At 40.7% G+C, this 23,738-nt stretch overlaps 1 protein-coding gene across 2 annotated transcripts in view; it reads left to right on the forward strand.

Annotated features, from left to right (window-relative positions):
- syt14a (synaptotagmin XIVa) overlaps nt 1–23,738 on the forward strand; it is a 104,172-nt gene that overhangs the window by 74,749 nt on the left and 5,685 nt on the right. Inside the window, exons 4-5 of one of the 2 annotated variants that reach the window (XM_067988313.1) lie at nt 2,099–2,548; nt 19,896–20,085. In XM_067988313.1, coding sequence (XP_067844414.1) covers nt 2,099–2,548; nt 19,896–20,085 — 640 coding nt within the window. Of the gene's footprint in view, nt 1–2,098; nt 2,585–19,895; nt 20,086–23,738 lie in introns of those variants that run through there. The other variant, XM_067988312.1, reaches the window with a different exon arrangement.

Below are 23,738 nucleotides of genomic sequence, written 5' to 3' on the forward strand. Positions count from 1 at the left end.
GAGAGGGGATCTCATTGAAACATATAAAATTCTGACAGGGCTAGACAGACTGGATGCAGGGAGGATGTTTCCCCTGGCTGGGGGGGTCTAGAACGAGGGGTCACAGTCTCAGAATACTGGGTAGGATATTTAGGACTGAGATGAGGAGTAATTTCTTCACTCAGAGGGTGGTGAACCTGTGGAATTCTCTACCACAGAAGGCTGTGGAGGCCAAGTCACTGAATATATTTAAGAAGGAGATAGATAAATTTCTAGACACAAAAGGCATCAAGGGGAGAGAGCGGGAATATGGTATTGAGATAGAGGATCAGCCATGATCATATTGAATGGTGGAGCAGGCTCGAAGGGCCAAATGACCTACTCCTGTTCCTATTTTCTATGTTTCTATGTCCATCTAAGTCATTTTTTCTAACCCAAAAGTTCAGTTCTGTGGGTCTCATAACTTAGAACCTTGAGTCCCAGAATCATCCTCTTTGCCTTTCTCTGAAGCATCCCCAACATATCAATGTCCTTAAGAAAGAAGAAATTACACATACCCAGGATGTTTCAAAGTGCTTCACAATCAATGACTTATTTTTGAGGTGCAGTTGCTATTATCAAGGATTAATGCCCAAAATAGCATCCAATTTTTCAGATGTGACTTATCACTGATTTATAAAAGGTTTCAATATTCGATTTGACTTAATCAAATATCTTTGAAATCATTCCAGTGTATAATTAGCCTTGATAACAGGTTTACATTGATTAGAGACTTGTAGTGAATAAATAGTAATCATTCCCAAGTCCTTTTCCTTTTGCGCCGTTGCTAATTGATAATGCCTCGTCATCTGCATGTTTCATTACTTCAGACAAGCAGAGCAGATGCCCTGTCCACCACTTGCCCACTGGACACCGGATACCAAAATCACCTCTATATCTTTCTGTTTCAGTCTTGTTTTCTCATGGTTTCTGTCACACTGTTTCTGTAAGTTCTTTTCCCCTCTTTGGTATGTCTCCAATGTCTCTGTATAGTACTCATACATATTCCTTTACTGATGTACTCAGAATCTAACCCTTACTTTTTTTTTAAGGCCTATGTTAGGCAGTAAGATGAGTGGTAACATGTACCAGATTGGAGATAGCTATGGCAATCAATGGGAAGAGGAAGTTGTAGAGAGGAGTTCTAAAGTACACTTAGGAGAAGGCCTACAGACTGAGAGGATTCAGGAGGATGTGTGTCTAAGAGAACTGAAGAAGCTGAGTGTGCAGTGCGCTGACAGAGTATTGGGAGCTTGGAGCATGGGAGACCTGTGAGCATTGAAGAAGGCTGGGTGTACGAGTAAGAAGGTACTTGGGGGATGGGAATTCTGGGGGTAGATGAGGCATGGGAGCACTCAGAATTAGACTGGGTTGTGGAAGCAATGAGGGCCGGATGGGGTCTGTGAGCACTAAGGAGAAAGAGGGCTTGTAGGATTGTAGAGGGTGGAGATGGGTGCTGTTAGCACTGGAGGGAAGATGGGGGCTGAAAGTATGGGGATCTTAAGGCATTGAACAGATCTGATGGGGCATGCATTACTGAAGAGAGAGATAGGTTCTAGGTGCACTGAAAAGAGGAAAATGCGTTATAGCGTCTACTCTAGTACTTTGTTTCATATGTTGTCTTAAGAAGCATTCAGTGATTGAATCTGTAAAGTTACTTGTACTTTCAGTCCTCCTTTTCAGGTGTCTCTGAAGTGTTACTTTACCTCTGTACCTACAACCTTCTGCCCAGCTGTTCACATAAATTAAACTTAGTATTAGTTTACTTAAGTAAATAATTCAAATTCAAATAATGTATATTATGAGAAATCATGCTTCTTAACATGATTTAGTATTGTTTCTGTCAATAAGAAGAGCTAGTCACATCCACAGGGTTAAAATAATTAGCTTATGAACATTAAGCTTTTGCTGGATATCTTAGCACAGTCGAGTAGTTCACATGCAACAGCATAGTGCACTGTCTTACTGGAAACACAGAGATTATAGAGTTGATATTTTTATTGGAGGGAAGAGAGGCATTATCTATGCCAAAAAGAGTTGAAGTTATTTGTATTTATTTAATCTTTTTTATGTTCCATAGGACATGTCAGCTAGAGGATCTTCTGCACAGCTACCAAAACCTTATGATCCAGAACCTGTATCAAAGTATGGCACACTGGATGTCACTTTTGATTATGACTCACAAGCACAGAAACTTATGGTAACAGTAACAGCTGTTACAGACATTCCAACACACAACCGAACTGGCAACAGCTCGTGGCAAGTACATCTTGTGCTTCTTCCCACAAAGAAACAAAGATCAAAAACAAGTGTCCAACGAGGGCCTAGCCCTGTCTTCACAGAGGCCTTTAAGTTTAATCGCATTGAGTCTGAGATGATTGGTAATTATGCAGTGCGATTTAGGCTCTACAGTATACGTCGCATGAAAAAAGAAAGGATTGTTGGTGAAAAGCTATTCTATCTCACCAAGCTAAATCTGCAAGGCAAGATGTCCGTTCCAATTGTGCTGGAGCCTTGCGGCAGTCTCACTGTAAGTAATGAAAATAAAAACTAATGGTTATAATAATTGTAGATTCAGTGTGCTCTAATACCTTATTGGTTAAATGATCAATGCAATAAGGCTATCACAAATACTGGGTAATGCTTGAACCTGAAAACTATTTTGTGTTAACTTCTTACATGTCAATTAGCATTGGTTAAATGTGGGCCTTACTAGCGACATCCACATCCCGAGAAATAAATTTAAAAATGAGAAGAGGGCAAAGTATTCATGGCATTTCAGTTAACAGTGCGATTACAGTTTTGTCACATATTGAAATATCATTAAACTCGCAACTTATTTCACTATTGGTTTACTGATGGCATAGTCCATTGTAGGAACATTTATTATAAACCATCTAATGGGGTTCTTTATCAAGGTAAATTCTGAGAGGGTTACTAAACTGTCACTTAAATTAACTCAAGTACGTAGCTTAACTTAACTGCGGTACATTTCAAAAGCCAAACAAGGGTGGTATATAACAGTGCTATGTTTGTAGTTGTCCAAGCTGGCAGCTCTTTCTTCAGTCAATGGTGAGCCCACTATCCATGGCAATATTATACAGTATGTAGCATATTGTTGCAGTGAGCCCTGTGGTCCATGGCGATATGCGAGCCCTCTGTCCACAGCAATATTCTGAAGCACCAGGCTTTCTCTGTATATATTGATCAGTCCAAGGATCTAAAATGTTGCTTTAGCACGGCAATGAAGGCCCTGCTTTGCACATGCACTTTGTTGTAGCTGTACAGGAGTTGTGCAGAGGTGTCATCAGGCATGGTTACACTGCAGAGCCCATAGCTTCAATCTTCTTTCCTCTTTCAAAGGGCTATGTCTCAGAATAAAAGCATCATCAAAAGTCCCTGGGAACTGTACATTGAGTTGCATTTTTTTTGCAGTGGTCTGAACTATTTGCACTTTGACGAGTAGCCTTTCCAGTTACCATATGGTTGGTGGTGAGCACACAAATGGCTGCATGGAGAGTTTGTCAGTGATGCTCTGTACTTCAGAAAAACTGCCAATTTTAAAAAACTGTCGCTGTATCCGCTAGTGATGATGACATTCATAGCTGTGAGGTGTGTGCATACATGCCAACCAAAAAAAAAACAAAAATTGACTAATGCCTTCAAAAAAGTTGATATAACTCAAAAAAGCTGACAATTCAAAAAGACCCCTAAATACAGTCTATAGCATGCAATTATATAATAAAGAATAAATTTGCATTAGCCATGCAGCAATTTAACTTTAAAGCTGTAGCCCCTGCCTTACTTACAGTCACTCCACAGAGGAGGTCCAATCTCGATCCTCACTTAGATCTGTCCCATTTAGTGCAGGAGTCACAGGAAGCAGCGGTGCATGCACCTTACAAAAGAACCATGATGGCTCATGGGATAAGGTTTGAATCCCTGCTGATCTTCAGATGCAAACACAGACAAGCCAACACTGGATTGAAACACTGACTGCCCATTTAAAACATGAACAGTTGGCATGTTGCTAATAAACTATCAGTGATAAAGGGAAATAATATTTTACTTGACTGCTCCAACTCAAGTTTAAAAGAATAAGTGTAGAATGGAAACAAATAATTTCATTCCATCTTTCCATTTGTCAAGTGAAACCAGCCTTTGTTGTTCTTCACTGTTCCAGTATTCCTGACCCACTCAACCATGTGATGCTGCAGCTGCACATGAACACATTGAAAACTGAGCTGTAGTGACTAATGGGGTGGCTCAAGACCCCAGTCTTCTTTCCCCATCACTCCTATTTCTCTCTCCCTTTCAATCCATTTTTTCCTCCTTTCCATCACTTCTTTCCCTGTCTCTCCTGCTCCTTCATTTTTCTCTCTTATTTTTCACTTTCCATTTTCCCTCCCTCTTCTTTGTTAATCTCCCAACACTTTTCCCCCCTATTACCACTTGTAATGTCAGCACTGCTGCTTAAGCAGTGGTGCAGATCAGACTTAAACAGGCCAATTTTAACTGACCAGAATCAGCATTAATGGGGTGATAATGGCCTCAAAATGGGGTCGATAGACACTGCCCCATTAACACTGACGCTTGGCCAATGCCATTTTGAAATATGCTGGATATTCTACAACTGGTATGTGCATGCCTACTGACTGCCTCTCTCCAGGTTCAGAAGTCAAATCCACTCCATTTTAGCTTGCAGGAAGTTTTGAAAGCCTAAAACAAGTCATTAAATTCTTTAGAGCAGTTGTCATATCTGTAAATCATAGCAAAAGAAAGAAATAGTTTATGTGATTCTGCCTTGGTGCTTATCAACATGTAGTAGCTGCTTTGTGTTAACAAATACTGAGTCTTCCTTTGGAGAGTGATTTCTTTTCTAATCATAGAGAAAAAAAATTCAGAGTATTTTAGTTTTTTATCCGGCAATAAAAATAAGAAAATGTTGAGTGTACTTACAGCTTAAGTTACAAAAACGCATTGTCCCCACTGCACTTTCAGTGTAATTATTGGTTTTCACAAATCATAGGCCTATATTCAGGAGCGTTTTCAAGTTTTCAGTTTTTTGAAGGGTATTGGTCAGCTTTTGCTAGTTTTCTAGTTTAGAATGTATGGATCAGGCTAAGCTGTGAAGCCCTTCATGATGGAATAGTCTGCTTACATTCGCTAGGCTTTCACAAAGTAAAAGGCTACCAGAAGGTTGCAGCATCCGTGGAACTGAAAGTAAGCATCTTCAGGGGAGGTGGGGAGAAAAAGGGGGAAAATGGAAAAAAAAAATCAAAAACATATTTATATTTACAGAACCAATAGAAATGTAAACTAGTGCCTGGACAAATTATTGAAATATAGTGATAACTGAGCCAGTCTGGGATTGAGTAGAATAGGAAATTATTTCCAGTCCCTGTAGTTGAATAAATTGTGTGAATGACAATTGAATAGTAAAAATTTATTCAATAATTTGTTCACCCAGACAAGCGTTATAAATGTATACCTCCATTCATGCGGTTAACCATATGTAATTGTGTGCAATAAGTTCTTGCTAAGTACAATAGAAGGAATACTCACTAAATGTCTATAAAGTGTATCACCAAATCCAAAATGTAACAAAAATCGTCTATTTTGTCACTGCTAATTCTGGTTTAAAAGAGAAAAAAAAATACATTTACACTTTTACCCATCAGAGTGCCTGCAGAAAATTTGGTGATTTTCCTTAGAAGCATTTGTAGTACTACCCATTTTGATTAAAAAGTAACAGACACATGTGAACCCTGTTGGTTGAAGATAAATAGAGTCTTTGAAGGGTAGGACCACTCTGTTACTAGAATTATGCAAGGGTGTCCGTGATCACCAAGAGTGAGTGTCTTAAATTCAAAAACAAAGAGACCTTCATTTGAAATCACATTTCAAGGAACATACACAGAATAGAAATAATGCACTTTAGGTGGTTAAAGGTAATTTGAAGATATTCACCTTTAAAATGTGTTTTTTTATATTTGTTTTCCTTTTTGGGGTGTGATTTTCCTTTCTCTTTTCCCCTTCATCTGCCTATGTCCCCACACCATCCACAGACAAGGGGAAAGGTGGGCAATTCACACCCAAGCCTCCATCATTACTTGCCTTAAATCTGCCACTAGGTGGCGTGGAAGAGCAGCCTGTGGATGACTCCTTCTGATTTCCCTTGTTCCCTGGGAGGGAAGTGTCTGGCCTCAACTCAGAATCTTCCTCACAACACCATGGATAAGGTTGGGAACTTAACATAGGGGTGAGGTTGGGGGAGTGTCAGGTACAATTCTATATTCCAAGGTACAACATGTTGATGCTTTAATGTGCTGTGCGACAACACCAACTGAAGTTTTCTGTTTCTATTTTAAAAATGTTATCCAAGAGAAAGCTTTACACTGCATCTACCAGAGCTATACCTGACCTAAGAGTGCTCAAGACTGGAGCCTAAAATGGAAAATACTTCCATTTCCTAGCACAAACATTCCTGTCCTTGTTGAGCTCAATATTTGTCAAAAAATAAAAATGAATAAACCAGTGTTATTGTGTAGCCTTTACTGTGGTAATAGTTCCAGTTACAACCTCGGTATAAGCAAAAGAGTGAACAGTGAACTTAATGATGGTAATAATTATGGCAAACAGTACAAAAACATATGTTTCCAGACAAAATTGCTTAACTTGGTATGCTTGTAATTGATAAAATCTACTTATTATAATTTGAATTCTTATAACTGATGTTGATGCATTCCAAGGAACTGGAATTCTACATGTTCAAAGAACTTTTAGTACAGTACTACATTGCAGAAATATTCAGGCCTGAACTTAATGCATGGAAATAATTATTTTCTAAAATATGCTGAGAATTGAGCTCTTGGATAAGGCAACTATAAATGTTAGTGTAATTAATACTGGCACCGCAGTTCAATTAAAATTGCTTGCAACAGAATGCTAAAGGATAGAAACAGAGAAGGCTAAGATGTGATTTATTCAAGGATTTTAAAATTATGAAATGTTTTGATAGTGACTAGGGAAAGACTATTTCCTTTGATGGAGAGTCATTGATGATGAATCATCAATTTAAAATTGTTACTAAGAGAGTGAGGCGAGAGACTAGAAGAAATTTCTTCATGCAGTGTGTTGTTGGAGCATGGAATACTTTGCCACAGAGAATACTTGAGGCAGAGACCATTGTAGCTTTTATGGGAAAATCAGATAAATATTTGAAGCAGAAGAAGATACAGAGCTATGGGAGTGAGCAGGGCAGTGGGATTAGTTTTGAATTGTCCTAACAAAGTACCAGTACAGACATGGTGGGCTAAATGAACTTCCTCTCAGCTGTAAACTCTATGGGGCTGAAATTCCAGTGTCCAGAAGGATGGAAAGTGGATTTGAGTTCTGTTAAGGCCCTAGTAAAACTCCCAGGACTGCACTAGAGAAAAGTAATTAGTATCATAGTAGGTACAGCTCAGGCGGAGGCCATTCGGCCCATTGTGCCTGTGCCGGCTCTTTAAAAGAGCTATCCAATTAGTCCCATTACCCTGCTTTTCCCCATAGCCCTGTAAATTTTTTCCCTTCAAGTGTTTATCCAATTCCTTTTTGAAAACTATTGAATCTACTTCCACCACTCTTTCATGCAGTGCAGTCCAGATAATTACAACTCGTAATTAATCCCAGAGAGGATTAATTGCAAGGTTACAAGTAATATGCAGACACCTTGCTCAGATAAGCCATCAGACTCGTCTTCCTCAATGCTCATGGCTTTGCCCGGGCTTCGTTTTCCACTTGGGTGAGGGCTATGATGTTAAGAACTCCTCCCCATTGCTCCCTCGCTGGCATTATGTGATGTTTTGTCCTGCAGAGAAAGTTAGTGAGTGGCTGTTGAAAAGATAAGTGGAGATGTGCAGGGCATGTGCATATAATGCATGTGCTGAGAGCTGGAGAAAAAGCAAGATGGAATGAGGACGGAGAGGCGATGAATGTAAAGCTAAGTGCATGGAATGTGAAGTAAGGAAGGAGTGCTGGGAGGAGTTAGTGGTTGTGCAAGTGCTAGGATTTGAGAGGAGAATGCTGCTAGTGTGTGATTTGAAGAGAGGAAAGGAAGAGGTGAGTGTGTTTGGGATGAGGAAGAAAGATGTTGCAGTGTGCCGTTGTGATTATGTATGAAGGATGTAACAGAGGGAGGGAATTGGCGAGAGTTGTGGGGGAGGGGGTGAAAGGAGTGTTGTCAGGCGCTGTTGAGAGAGATGGAGAGCTGTATTCACCCTTGTTACAGAGGTCATTGAATCTCTTCCTACACTGATGCCATGTCCTGGGGGTGATGGTGCTGGCACTGACCCTGTCAGGCACCTCTGTCCAGGCCTGCTGGATAATCGCCCTGGGGATGCTCCTGGGGCTTCTGGGGAACAGTACCTTCCTCCTTGCCCCAACCCCATCAACTAGGACTTTCAGGGAGGCATCTGAAAATCTGGGGGCGGCCGTGCAACTCCTCACTGCGATGAGAATTCTGTCCACACCATTCCAATGAAATTTGGAAGCAGGCAATGTAATGTTCCTTTCAGAGGTGCTTTCCTGTTTTAAATAGGCCTTGGGAGGCCCGACGGAAATTACTGAGAGAAAATGGACGGGCTTCCTATTTCCCGATGCAATTGGGTGGTCAACCTGTCAATCATATTAAAATGAGGCCCAGTAGTTAAAATTGTACAGTCCTCATGCTAGCAACGTCATGGGACTTGCGGCTCACCCTACCCCCACCCGATTCCCGCCCTGAGTTAAAACCAGGGCTTTTAAAACCCTTTGATTCTTTAGCCCTTCAAGGGCCTTTTCCTCTCCTATTGGAGTGGCATGGCGCTGCTCCGATTTTCTGGTCTCTTGTTGAGGCAAATGCCTCTGATGCGCCCTGATATGTCCCAATTATGATAATGACCCCATCCCCATGATTTGGGATGGGGTTTGCATCGGCCTCCATGTGCGGACAAGACTCCTGCTCCATGGCAGTTCCACCAGCAGAGCGGGACTCCTGGAATTTGGGGCCTATGGTTTTACTTACCCACTGATAATAATACATTCATACAAAAGTTTAGCATTGGTGCGAAACGCTGTCAGGTTGATGCTGTTGGTAGCACTCTCGCTTCTTAGTCAAAAGGTGGGTTCAGGTCTTACTACAAACATGAGCACATAATCTAGACTAACACATCAGTGCAATACTGAGGGAGTGCTGTATTGTCAGAGGTGCTATATTTCAGATGAAACATTAAACCGAGGCCCCGTCTGAAGATCCCACATTCAGTGAATGAAAGAGCAAATAATCTGTTGTTTGTGGGACCTTGCTGTGTGTACATTGACTGCCATGTTTACCTACCTAACAATGTCTGCACTTCATAATTAATTCATTGGTTGTAAAGCACTTTTGATATGGTGGTTTATAAATGTTTACTTTTGTGAAAATTATGTGTCAAGGCCTGAACTGACTCCAAAGCAAAGCAAAATGAGACTCCTTCCTCCAGGGAGTCTCGTTCCACTGTCAGGTTAGGCCCTGACTCTGAATTCAATCTGCATTTACTATGGGCTCGTGGGCTTTCAGAACCCAATTTTCCATCCAAAATAGATACATACTGCCCACAGTGCAACATGCACCCAAATTTCCAATATGTGTTTCCAGTCAGCGAGGCTCTTTACCAGCCAATAAATGTCTATAATTAGACCAGAAAAGCTTCCATAACAACTTTACAAAGGTGACAATGCCATTTTAAAAGTAATTTGAATTTGAGTGTAGTGCTCTGAGTTTTAGAAGTTGTCAGTGTTTGCAGCAACCATTAGTTGGCCACAAAAATGTTAGATCTATCTACTACTATCCGTGTACTGCAACAAAGAATTCAGGCTCACACTGGTGAGCTACGTGGTAATTTCAATGCGTGCCATGGTGTTATGATATATTTTATATTCTGGTATGTATTGCATTCTAAGGCAATTGGGGGAAATTTTGAAACCTCCCACCTGGAATAGTAGCCCCTCCAAAAACAGTGGAGAATGACTTGCGGCCCTAATCCAACGACAGTGTGGCCACCTCTATTGCCCCCAGGGCTTGCCGCTGGGCAGTCAGAGTGCCTGCCTGAATCAGATGATTTACCCTTTTAATATGCAAATTGAGCTCCTATGACAGGAGTGTTCCTCTGGGCTCCACAAAAAACAACCTGGGCTGCGGCTGCTGCCCTGTGCTAATAAGCCCTGGCCCTCAAAATGGACTGTGTCTCCCATCGGCAATGCATTGTGACTCAATTGATGGACCATTACATTGGGTGGATCTCAGTTGAGTTGCAGCAGCTGAGGGAAAGTGGGATTCATCAGTTTTGTATTATAGATTTCAGGAAAAAATTACGCCATTATGGCCATTAATGAGCTAAGAAAATCATAATACACAAGAGTATCCCACAATAGGAACTAACCTCTAACGCAATTCCAAATACAAAGGCCCCGATTTTCAAAGGAAATTGCATGTGCTTTGGGGTGGGGGGAGGTGGGGCTGCGAAAATCGGGGAAATCCCGAGCAGGTGAGGAAGCCGGCTCCAATCCGCCAACTTCCGGGTTCCCCACAGACATTGTACAAAGTTAAAAAATAAAATAAACCTACCTTTCCACCCTGCTCCGATGTCCAATGTCTCCCTCTCCAAATTCCCCCTCCCCCCCATGTCTCCCTCTCCGATATCCCTCTCAGCCCCGATGTCTCCCTCTCCGATGTCCCTCTCAGCCCCCGATGTCTCCCTCTCCGATGTCCCTCTCAGCCCCCGATGTCTCCCTCTCCGATGTCCCTCTCAGCCCCCGATGTCTCCCTCTCCGATGTCCCTCTCAGCCCCTGATGTCTCCCTCTCCGATGTCCCTCTCAGTCCCCGATGTCTCCCTCTCCGATCTTCCCCTCTCCCCCCCCCCCCCGATTTTCCCCTCTCACCCCCAATCTTCCACTCTCCCCGCCCCCCCCCCCCCCCCCCCCCCGATCTTCCCCTCTCCCCCAACCACCGATCTTCAGTGTCCTCCACTCCTGTCAATCAGGCTGGCTGCTGGGTGCGAAACCCGGTAACAACTTTAATCACCATCAATTACACCACGATCACGTCAGAAAAGGTAAGTTTTTCGGGTTTGCCACGCGCACCTGCACCACGCCCCCCCCCCCCACCGCCCACTGTCAACCTGCCACCATTTCAAAATTGAGCCCAAAGAGATATTTAAACCCAATGAAAACAAACCGTAAGTCGAATTTCAGGGTCTCATTTTCATTTAATTTTTTTTACTGTTTGTTGCGCTTCAGGCTTTCTCCCACCATTTTATCTTATGTTTACAGTAAAATGGTAGTTTCCATAAGCAGACCAAGTCTCCTGTGAACTGTAACCAGCAAACCTATGGCCGCTGGAGATCTTGTAGGATGCCCCACCACGCTCTCCTGTTTTCTTCGAAAGACAGAAAATTCCACACTATCCAATTAAAGCATATGGGTTAAAACTACCATAATACACAGAATCAGTAAGGCATAGCAAATTATTTAAAATATAATACATAAAACAATAAAGATAAGATCAATCCACAAGTGATTAAAATGCGCTTTTTAGATCATACTTCTTACATAGCTTGATAAGTGACAGGACTCCTCGATGAAAGATGGATGAAATATAAATCTTCATGATGCAAAATTGTATGTGACTGATGCAAATGTCCAATCCAATTTGCCTATCAGGAATATATTACAATACAATAAACAAAGTAATATTTCACTAAATGTTTTACTATTGGCATTGCATTTTTAACTTTATATAATCATATTGTCAACCCCCTGCAATGAGAAAAATAATCTTTTTGTGAAATCTTGTACTAAATCTTGTAACTGAACAGCTCAGGGTATTCTTTTTGTTGTCACTTAAGGAAGGGATTCCAAATATCACTGTTCACATTCATGTGATTCTAATAGGCCAGTTATACTACACTTTCTGGATTGATGCAAAATGGTTTCAGCTTTGCTTCAACACAAACTCTGTAGTGTCATTCAGGTGTGAAGTCACTTGAATGGAACTTAGAGATGTGGGGCTCGATATTAGGAGGGAGGTGGGTTGGCAGCAGGAGGTCGACTGGACGCGTGGGTAACGCGCCCAGTGAATTCGGGGTGCTGCGCACGCGATCGCAAGTAAATTGAAGCCACTTACCTTGGCTTCCGGGTTTCACGCTGGGAAGCTGCGCAGCAGGCAGACTGCGCACCTGCATCATAGGCTGTCAGCTGGAGGAGCCCTATTTAAAGGGGCAGTCCTCCACTGACTGATGCTGTAGGACAGGTTTGCATTCCACCATGGCACCATGCGTTGGTGTTCCGAGGTGTTCCTATTGCCCAAGATTCTGCAAATCACTCTGTAATTGTAATAATAAATGCCAGTAATTTCCCTGCATGACTTACCTGTTGATTTTTCTTAGTTAAGCTTGGGAACTTGGTATGTAGGGATTTGTGAGTGTGAAACTAGATGTAACCAATCTTTGCACAGTGTGTTGATTTACCAATGCTCTTCCCACAGCTTTATCTGTTCGCTATTTGTCCATATGACACTTATGTGGTGCTTCTACTATGGAAATATGAAATATGTTGTTGTACAATCTCTGCTAATGTTTCTTTTATCTCATTGATGAACATTTACAGTTATGCCATTTTCACCTGAAGAGTGAATGGGTTGTAACTACTGTGATAATATCACCGACCTGCTTTCTATATGCTGTGCCATTTTAATATAGAACCAAGTTGGTGAAAATGCAAATGCCAGATTTGGCTTTTGATTCACATATTCGGTTAGATGGACAAAAATCAAGCTACTTGGTTGACTCATATCTCAAGGGGAAGTTTTCCGTTGACACATTAAGGTGATTGTATGTATATGTGCATTTCTACAGTTCACCAAAACACCCTAATTCAACAAATTCTGATTAACCAAATCACTTGAAGTTACACCCATCATGTAGTCAATGCCTCATATAACTTCTTGCAGAATTTTTGTGTTGAGCTACTAGAAAATAGTTCAATGCAGAACTTTGTCACTTGTGGGATATGTGAATAAGTGACTTATTATAATATATTTGGAAATGAACTTACAATAAATAAATTATTCTTTATAGATTCAACTCGCATGAGCCAATCCAATTTCTGCCAGTGGCTTTCAGTTTTTAGAAGTATAACTTTGAAGGGAGATTTACAAACTGTACAATCTACTGATAGTAATAAAATATGCACCAGCAGGATGTTGGGCCAGATACAAACCTGATTCAGAAGGAAGTTTGAAGAAATTTCTCTGGCAAAATAAGCTTTTCCTGTGCAAGCTGATTCCAAAAGTTAAATTGGCATTGAAAATCCATGGCTTATTTCCAAAGGCCTCCAATTGAAAGAGAATAATACTTTGTTTACTATACAAAACAGATTCGGATTCATATGTAAATTTGGATTAATTCAACATTGTTTTCTATAGTAATCCTGGAGAATGCCATGTTTCTGGCTCAGACCTAGGTTCAAGACCCAGTCCAATTCAATGAGATTGAAGAAAGCAGCTGTTATGACCTCATACCCAAACCTTGAAGCACGTGCAGCAAAACAGCTACTATTCCAATTCTCAATACAGTGATTTTTTTCATACCTGTCACTAGCAGCTGAGGAAAACTAGTATGTGTGGATTCCCTTGGCATTGCTCATCGTGAGTTGAAAGATGCCCTTTCTTTTCTTTACCTGTTTCTGGCATCTTCATGCTATGGGGAGGAGGGTGCATCCATCTGAGGTCCTTTCCTTCCATATCTTTGTCTTGTCTTTCTCTCCATCTTTGTTTCTCGTTTCTGTGCTCTTCTGCTTCTCCCTGTTTATGTCCTCTAATGTTTTTGTCTCTTACTTCTCATTTGCATCTGTCTCTTTCTCTGTCCTGTTCTCCATCTTACCACTTCTACTTCTCTCTGTCTTTGGTTCTCTCTCTTTCTATTTGTTTCTGTTCTTTTGAGATGGTTAGGGTGGTGGGGTAGTTATCTTACAAGGGCTGCAGGCCAACTTTCTGATCGCAGGTGGAAGGCAAGATCTGTCCTGGGCATCAGGGAGCAGAAGCAATTGGGTCAGGGCAAAAACAAATGTGAAGTAAATGGCGCCACCTATCTTGGGGATGCAAATTGGAAGCTGAGAGTACTAAAAGATCGGTATATAGGTTTAAATTTCCAATATACTTACTAATAGTTTAAACTTGACACCAAGGTGTGACAGCTAGACAAGACAAAAGTAGTACAAAGTGATATCTCCTGTAGGCACAGGAAGTGTGAACATGTGTAAGACTTGTAAATAAATTTATGTTGATGCTCTTCTGGCTTTTTATTTTTCTTTAGATTTTCTTTAGGTCGTATTAGTGTAGCAAATAGGCTAGGTAACTTGGAAACACTGTACAGGAGAGTGAGACAGCTATAGAAGTAAGCAGAGTTTGGCAGTCATTTTCGCTACCTAATTTAAATGGAGTGAATGCACAAATCAAGAGAGAAATAGACAATGGATCTTTTTCAGTACTAATAGAGGTACAATTGAAGTTGAATTTTGAAGGAGGACAGGGAAAGTGAATAACTCAGTCTAAAAGCACAAAAATCCTTCACTACAACTTAAGAATTATTTTCTCTTTAAAACAAGTCACAGGCTTAACAGATAAGTTGCGTTGAAAAATTTGTGATATTCCAAATTGTGGAAAGTATGGTATCTGAAAGATGTGACTTAAATAAGTGACAAAAAGAAGCCTCAGTGCTAGGAAGTTTAAAAAAATAACTTATAAATGAATGGACAAGAATTTTTTCCCCCCAAGGAATGTTTATATGAAATTTGAACTCAGCGGGGGTGAAATTCAACTTCAGCGGGGGAACAAAATAGATGGTGTCAGATCGGCTGCTCATTATACATTCCACCTGATTTTCATTTCCACTGACTTCAATGGAAGGGAAAATTGGACGGGGTGTATAACAGGTGGCCGATCCGTTACCTTCTGTTTTGCTCCCCTGCCGAAGTTGAATTTCACCCCCAACGCTACTCAAAAGCCATACAATAAACTTGATGAAAGAGCAGTGGTTTTGTGCTTGAATAATTTATCTAAGATTTGAAAAATATGCCAATATACTTTAATTTCTATCTAGATAAAATCAGTGGGCTCCTGGCCTATTGGTTTGCCAAATGTCTGGCCTAGCTTCGCCTGCTACCTACTGATGTTCTGATGTGTTCTCTGCATGGTTAACGTCTTGATATGAACAGGAAGTAGCTTGAAATGCTTCATGGTTTTGCTAATGTAGCTGGTATAAATGGAGTGAAAGTTGCAGCATATAATTCCATGTTTTGCAAAGCTCATCTCTCATTCACTCAAAACAATTTTTGCAAAAAAACATTGGGAGTAATTTTGACTTTGAGTGATAGTGTAAAACGGGCAATATCACTTTTGAAGATCAGGAGAGATGTATAACGCTGAATTTGATGTCGCCAGTTTTACACTTTGGCCCAAAATCAAAATGACCCCCAGTATGTGCTGAATACGCCTCTGGCCACTCTTGTGGACCTCCTAACAATCATCTCAAGAGTACAATTCAAAGGCCGGGTGCTTCAGACTTCTCCCATTTAATTGCAAGCTGTGGGAAGGCCTAAAGTAAAGGTGAAAAACAAATGCAATACATATTTTTGAATACTGTAGTATAAAAAAGCTATACTTTTTCCCTGTTCTGTTTTAAATTATATTGTAACTAAAATACTTCTAATCTATAGAATCTGTTAAGAGATACAAATCACTTTTAAGTTTGATGTGAGTTACTTAATCAGCAAGCACTATTTATTGCAGCGCTGCAAGATTATTATCCCCAAGCCTCCAGGAATGTCTGAGAGTGCATTTTAGTGGCCACAGTGTCAGGAGAAGTCATGAGGAGAGACACTTCTTGTTACTGGAAGACAAATGCTGTATGATCAGCTCATGCCTATTAATAACTATAAAGCTGCCTGTTTACTCATTCACTTGTGCTACATTCACCTCACTATGAATTTAAAAAAGGGAAATGATGGACTAGCAGTCATTGTTTTTAGCACCATTGTTGGACTATAGAAATGTACAATGACAACAGTCAAAGGTTTTGTTACAGTACACTTATTTATAGTTGGGCACAAACAATCAAAATCTCATCAGTCTAGTTGAATCAGGGACTCATCTTAATTAACGTAAGCAAATAAACAACAATGAAGAAAATAATGGCACTAAAGAGTGACCAATCCCCAGGTGGCTTCCATTCCAGGGTTTTAAAGGAAGTAGGTGAGAACTTTGCAGAAGCCCTAACTATAATCTACCAAAGTTCTCTCGATTCAGGAACCGTTCCTTTAGATTGGAAAATTGCACATGTCACTCTGCTATTTAAGAAAGGTGAGAGAGGGAAACCAGGGAATTATAGACCAGTTCGCCTAACATTGGGAAATTACTAGAGTCTATAATTAAGGATAAAGTGACTTAACACCTTGAAAATTTTCAGCTGATCAGAGAGAGCCAGCATGGATTTGTAAAGGGTAGGTTATGCCTGATTGAATTTTTTGTAGAGGTGACTAAAGTAGTGGACAGGGCAATGTCTATGGACGTTGTTTATATGGACTTCCAGAAGACATTCGATAAATTCCCTCATAAGAGACTGTTAACTAAAGTTGAAGCTCATGGAATTGAGGGCAAATTTTAGGAAATAGGTTGAGCGGCAGGAGGTCATCCACTTTAGACCTAAAAAGGATAGATCAGAATACTTTCTAAATGGTGAAAAGCTCAAATCAGTGGAGGTCCAAAGAGACTTAGGGGTCCATGTACATAGATCATTAAAATGTCATGGACAGGTACAGAAAATAATCAAAAAGGTGAATGGAATACTGGCCTTTATATCTAGAGGACTAGCATACAAGGTGGTAGTAGTTATGCTACAACTATAAAAAGCCCTGGTTAGACCACACCTGGAGTACTGTGTTCAGTTCTGGGCACCGCACCTTATGAAGGATATATTGGCCTTCGATAGAATGCAGCACAGATTTACTAGAATGGTTCATGGACTCCAAGGGTTAAATTACGAGGAGAGATTTCACAAATTAGGGTTGTATTCCCTGGAATTTAGAATATTAAGGGGTGATTTGATCAAAGTTTTCAAGATATGGGGAACTGATGGGGTGGATAAAGAGAAACTGTTTCCGCTGGTTGGGGAGTCTAGGACTAGGGGACATAGTCTAAAAATTAAGGAGTGAAGTTAAGGAGAGAAGTTAGGAATTACTTCTACACGTAAAGGATGGTAGAAGTTTGGAACTCTCTTCCGCAAACGGCAGTTGATGCTAGCTCAGTTGTTAGTTTTAAATCTGAAATTGATAGATTTTTGTTAACCAAAGGTATTAAGGGATATGGGGCTGAGGTGCGTATATGGAGTTAGGTCACAGATCAGCCATGATCCCATTGATTGGCGGAACTGGCTCGAGGGCTAAATGGCTTACTCCTGTTGCTATGTTCCTATTGCTATAATATCCATCGTAACACCAAAAAGAGAAGAATTTTTCTCTTTGCCTTTAATAACCACAGCATGTTTCCTGAACCACATACACAAGGACCCAGATATTACCAGGGAGTCGGGTTGGCAGCGGGGGGTCGACTGGGCGTGTGGGTAACCCGCTCAGTAAAATCGATGGGTTCCCCATGCGATCGTTAGTAAATTGAAGCCACTTACCTTGGCTTCCGGGTTTCCCATTGGAAACCTGCACAGTGAGCGGACTGCACACCCGCATCACAGGCTGTCAGCTGGAGGAGCCCTATTTAAAGGGGCAGTCCTCCAATGCTGCCCCTGCAGCATACAGCCAAAATTACAGCCCAGGGGAAAGGCTGCTCCCAGGTTTAATGATGCCTCACTCCAGGTCTTACTGGATGGGGTGAGAAGGAGGAGGAGGAGGGAGATCTTCCACCCGGCGGACGGAAGGAAGTGGCCTGCCTCTGCCACCACGAAGGCCTGGCTCGAGGTGGCAGAGAAGGTCAGCAGCACTAGCAACATATCCCGCACCTGGATACAGTGCAGGAAGCGCTTCAGTGACCTAACTAGGTCAGCCAAAGTGAGCACACTTATTCTCCTACACTTCATCTTGCACATCACCGCCCCCACCCCACAACTCCTTCTGCACTGCCAACACTACTCTATTACATCGCTCCTCACACCCACTCAAACCTCATCCTCAACTTACCTGCACTTACTCACCTCCCCAGTACTCATCCCACCACTACCACTCAACCCAATCCTCATACAATCTCATGGCTCTGTCTCATACTCACCCTCTCATGCATCTCTTCCACGCTCACCCTCACCCAACCTGCCACTACCTCTGCTGCAGCCACAGGGGATGCATCACGTATGAGTAGTAGGAAGCGTAAGGCAAAGGTTTCATGAGCACAAAGGGGATGCACAAGGGTGTTTGAAGGTTTGTCATGTTTTTTATTTATATTTGATTTTGGTTCAACTCACATTGAATATATTGTCACCAATACTGCCACGTCTTGGCCATTCTTGACTGGCTTATGCAATAAGGCCCTTTCATGAGGTTCTCCATGAACACCCACACTTGATGCCACCCATTGGGTCACCCTACAGTGGGTGTATGTGTAGTTGCACGACTCTTTTGTGCGGGTGCCTGTTGCGCAGCATTGTGTTGTAGAGTTCCACGTGACGGAGGTGGACAGCATGCCTGGCGAGGCTGGTGATGTTGCTCGTCCTCGGATGAAGTGATGAATTCAGCCATGGCGCCCCCCCCCCCCCCATCCTGGCGGTGTGAGTTTGAGGGGATCAGTAAAGTAGGTAAATGTGTTTGAACAGCAGAGTTTAGGGTATAAATTAATAATTTTGAGTGGAAAGACAAAGCTGTTGCAGCCAAAACTTTGTCTGAAGTGACAGAGTGCCCTACTGCAATAAATGAGATATTCCCCCCAACTGTCAAAAAATCCTTTGCATCTCCCACTGGCTGCTGACTGAAACACGTCTGCTCCAACAGGGAGTTTCCCACAGCACGGGAAACACGCTGAGGAGCCATGAAAATTGCACCCCTGCCAAAATCTCCTGTCAATGAGGTCTGTCAAGTACCTCAACTAGGTAAGTAAGTATTTAAATTGTCATCCCGCCGGCTTTAATTGCCGGTGGGAATCCCGCATGTGGGAGCTGCGCGCGCACCCGAACGCGTCACTGGGGAACCTGGAAGTGGGCGGGTTGGAGCCGGGCTCCAGACCCGCTCCGGGATTCCCCGTTTTTATGAGCCCCCAACGTACCCGCTCGGCCATCCGAAAATCGATTCCAAGGTAACAGAATTACAATGCATTTGTACGAACTGTCCTGAAAAATGTAAATGTTATGTGATTGCTCTTCAATGCCAGTTTCATTGCATTGATAAAACCTGTTGTTTCTTGTGCTTTCTTATACAAACATTAAGTTGTACTTTACATCTGACTATAGCTCTATTTTGAAGGGAAATAATAATTAAACTTGATCAGAGAAAAGCAGAAATACGGCTTTTCATGAGTCTTTTTGCCAAAATTCCACTTGCTTCTGTTTATAACTTTTGTATGAATTGAGGGTATATGATAGAGATAAAAAAACATATAATTACCAGCAATCTAAAAGAAAAATAGAAAATGGTGTAAATGCACTCATATCAGTCAGCATCTAATGAGAAAGTTAGGTTGATGTCTTGTAAAAACATAATTTAAAAAAAAATATTTGGAAAGTGGAATTCTGGTTAGTTAGTTAGTAAATGTGAAGACATAAAAGTTCCAGTGCATTTGTTTGGTGCATTTATCTTAAATAGTAATATTTTCATATTTTGCTTCTAGGGCTGTGACTCCCAGATGAGCATGTCTGAGATGTCCTGCAGTGAAAGTACTTCTTCCTGCCAGTCTCTGGCACATGGCTCAACACCAGAAATCCTAGTTGGTCTGCTGTATAATGCCACCACTGGCAGACTGTCAGTCGAAGTCATAAAAGGAAGCCACTTCAAAAACTTGGCAGTGAACAGACCACCTAGTGAGTACAAGGCTTGTCTAGAATCCAACAATGATGAATGACTCTTGTGTTGACTGAAAGTATATATAACATTTAAAAACATTTTTTAATCTTATTATAATAGTGCAGGCGCTCAGTTGGTCACCAAATGAAGATATTTCTTCTCTGTTATTAATTAGAAAAAACATATAAGGTAATGTTCATTGGAAATTGGGTGTAGCTGTGGAGAAATCCTGACTTTTTCATCTTCAGTAATGCTAATTTAGTAAGGGATATATACGGAATACACATGGTCAGGAGTAAAGTCCCAACTTTTATTTCAGTAGGAAGACTCTGTCATTATGCTTAAAAGCTATTTGGGTCATTGATGAAATAATAGTCAGCATTCTCCTCCTGGTTATGTATGTTGCTTTATATTTTCTGTGTTAAATTGTTATTGCTTCCAGATTGCACCAGCGTCAGATCCTGCACACAGTCATGTACTAAAAGAGAGTAACCACTTCGCCATTTATTGAAAGTTTCATATTACAGTATAGTATATGTACTAGATTCTAACTAATAAGTAGTTGTTTGAATTTTTTACTTCTCAGTAGTCAGATCTATAAAAAGACAAAAATAAATTTCAAACTACTTATTGAATTATATTTGATCCCTATAAATGCCTGGTACAGAGTGGATGTATCAATTGCCTTGGTTTAAAACTGTCCTTCGCTTCTATCACTCAAGTTTATTGATGACTGATGGGATGAAAATCCCTGTTCTATGATGCCTGTTAATAATACTAGGTGAAACGAGTTGCTCAATATCAGTTACAAGTGGATGTTAATCACTGAACAACACCATCAATGATTCAGCACTAACTGGGCATTCTCAGTCTCTTTTGGGCATTCTTAGTCCATAAGGATGACTGGTCTGGGACATGGAAAAAATCATATTGGTGCAGTAATGGGTCATTTTATGAAGTTGGGATTAAGATTGGGGCAGATTAAAAAGAACTTTAATCTGCAGATGACTGTCCTGTACCTGGCCTAGGATTACTTGTTGCTACGCTGGGTGCCCAAAATGGAAAACGTTTCATTCCACAGCAATGATATACTCCCATATTGAATTCAGCCAAAGCTAAATTAAAAAGCTAAATATACTTATACATTTGTACATACGTGCAAATCTTCTTTAGGTTGCTGCCTAATTTACAATTTAAATACCACCTTATGCATGTGAAGGCCTTACAGCAATATTCGTTTTTGACTAACAAATAAAAACTAATTAATATTAATTAATATTCAATTAATTACTATTCAGATCTGTATTATCTTCTTTACAGGCTAGAAATCACTACTGGTGATATTTATTTTAAATGGGTAATAGCTCCATTTAAATAGTGGACAGGGGAATGTCATACGGATGAATTAAGTGTTCATCCACTGTTATTGCCAACAGTAATTTCTAGCCTCATATGTCCGCCAGACATAGTAGCCTTTATTCATGCTAGTGTCATTATCTACAATAAAAATAGCAACTTTATGAGAAAATAAAAGGAACTAAAACTAAAGGCAAATGTGGAGAAGATTTAATTTATGGTCCCAATTACACTTCAAAAACAGTCGAAAAAGGGCCTCTTTTAAGGACTTTCTTCCACTGCGTACTCCCATCACTTTACAGATTAATGTTGCCGGGAAAAGTATTTTGCTAAAACTTATGTAGTTTGAGCTCTTTCCTGGACCAGGTTATTAAACAGATCTGGAAAAATATCAATTAAGATTCTGTACATATTAACCTAATATTTTTCTTTCAAGTCACAAACTTTTCTGTTGCAGAATGACTAAAACTAAACTAGGCTTACACGATATTACTTAATTGCAAAAGCCCTCAAGCAGTAGTTTTTTAGGGCCAGCCTGCAAACATTTTTGTGTCCTCAATATCCTTCACAATCCTGCATTAAAAAATATCTAATCAAAAGGTATTGCCAACAATTGCTAACAAACTGTAAAATATATTATAAACTCTAATAGCAACCTCTAAACATAATCATCTTTATATTGTTCAATAACTTCACACTGTAAACTGTAAACAAATTCCTAATACTTTGTTTTATTGTGCAAATACTTTGCATTAACTCAAAAACTATGGCTTTTGCCATGGGGAAACTTACTGATGCTGCCTGGTTTATTCATACAATTATTTTACCAAGGCTTATGGAGCTTTGCTGGTAAGTATTTGCTCTGGTAATACATATTGGAGTCAATAAAGTTAGAAGCTGCCCAGTCCTTGGAAGATCGGGCACAGAGTCCTGAGGCCTACAGTGCGCCTGAGGCACTCAGCAAAGCCCAACATGAGTGGCAATACAACAAGCGCTAGGAGCCTGCTGACAAATTTAATGCTAGGCTCATCAAGCCACCCAAGTTCCATTTAAATGAAGCAGTGACCACATAATGCACTTTGATTGCCCTGAGCAGTGCCATAGTTGGTGGTATTACATTCGAGCCATATTATTTAACCCATTGACTTTTTACTGACTTCGGTTCTGATTCCGAAAAATGGTTTTACAATCTACAAAAATGCAATTTTTTTTGCATATAATTGGATTTTTCTGCAATAATTCTGAAAATAATTTGTAGGCAAATTGTAGAAAATTGAACTTTGATAAATTGGCAAAAGTTTTGAAAAAGTTTGCCTTTCGCAATAAACATTGATTTTTTATGTTATACTGGCACTCAGAGGTAAAGCCACTGGAAGTTAGTAAAACTATTGTTGTGTGCATCAGACTGTAGATAACAATTCTTTTAGTATTTTATTATATAGATATAAGCATCATGTTTTATAAAAACAGTGGAAGTGCAACAATTTTCTTACTAAGTAACAGCGACATTTGTCTATATTTGACTATCTGACTGTTTTCAATTTGATCATTATCATTTTTTCCTGCATCATTTTGCTTACTTCAGCCTTTTTTCAGTCATGTACCTGAAGTAACCTTTTTTTGAAACCTATTTTGTTGGATTGGTCATGTAACTCGCTAACATTTTACACTACATGGCCTGAGGTGAAAAGTTCAAAGTTAACACTCTTTTCCCATTGCTTGTACCATTAAAGTTTGTAATTGTTGCACTATTACTGTGTGTAGAAACAAACTGCACTTGACAAGAAACTCATTCTGAAAATTTATATATCTCAAAAGGACTTGTTAACCCACTTCAAGTGACATTTGAAGGCCCGTCCTAAATGTTCACAGAAAAGATCATGGGGTCAATTTTAGGATGGCCGAGTGGGTGCGTTCGTGGCGTGGGGGTTCCTAAAATTGGGGAATCCCGGAGTGGGTCCGGAGCCTGGCTCTAACCCGCCCACTTCCGGGTTCCCCAATGACGCAAATCGGTGCGCGCGCAGCCCCCGCATGCGGGACTCCCACCGGCAATTAAAGCCGGCAGGATGACAGTTTAGATAGTTATGGAGGTACTTGAGGTCGTTGACAATCCTCATTGGGAAGAGATTTTAGCAGGGATGGGATTTTGGACTCTCCTCAGCGTGTTTCCCATGCTGTGGGAAACACTCCCTGTTGTTGCAGACGTGTTTCAGTCAGCAGCCATTGGGAGATGCAGAGGATTCCTTGACAGTTGGGAGGAGTACCTCATTCATTGCAGCAGGGCACTCTTGTCACCTCAGACAAAGTTTTGCCT

The sequence above is a fragment of the Heptranchias perlo genome, chromosome 8 (assembly GCF_035084215.1).
Source record: "Heptranchias perlo isolate sHepPer1 chromosome 8, sHepPer1.hap1, whole genome shotgun sequence".
Taxonomy (NCBI): Eukaryota; Metazoa; Chordata; class Chondrichthyes; order Hexanchiformes; family Hexanchidae; genus Heptranchias; species Heptranchias perlo.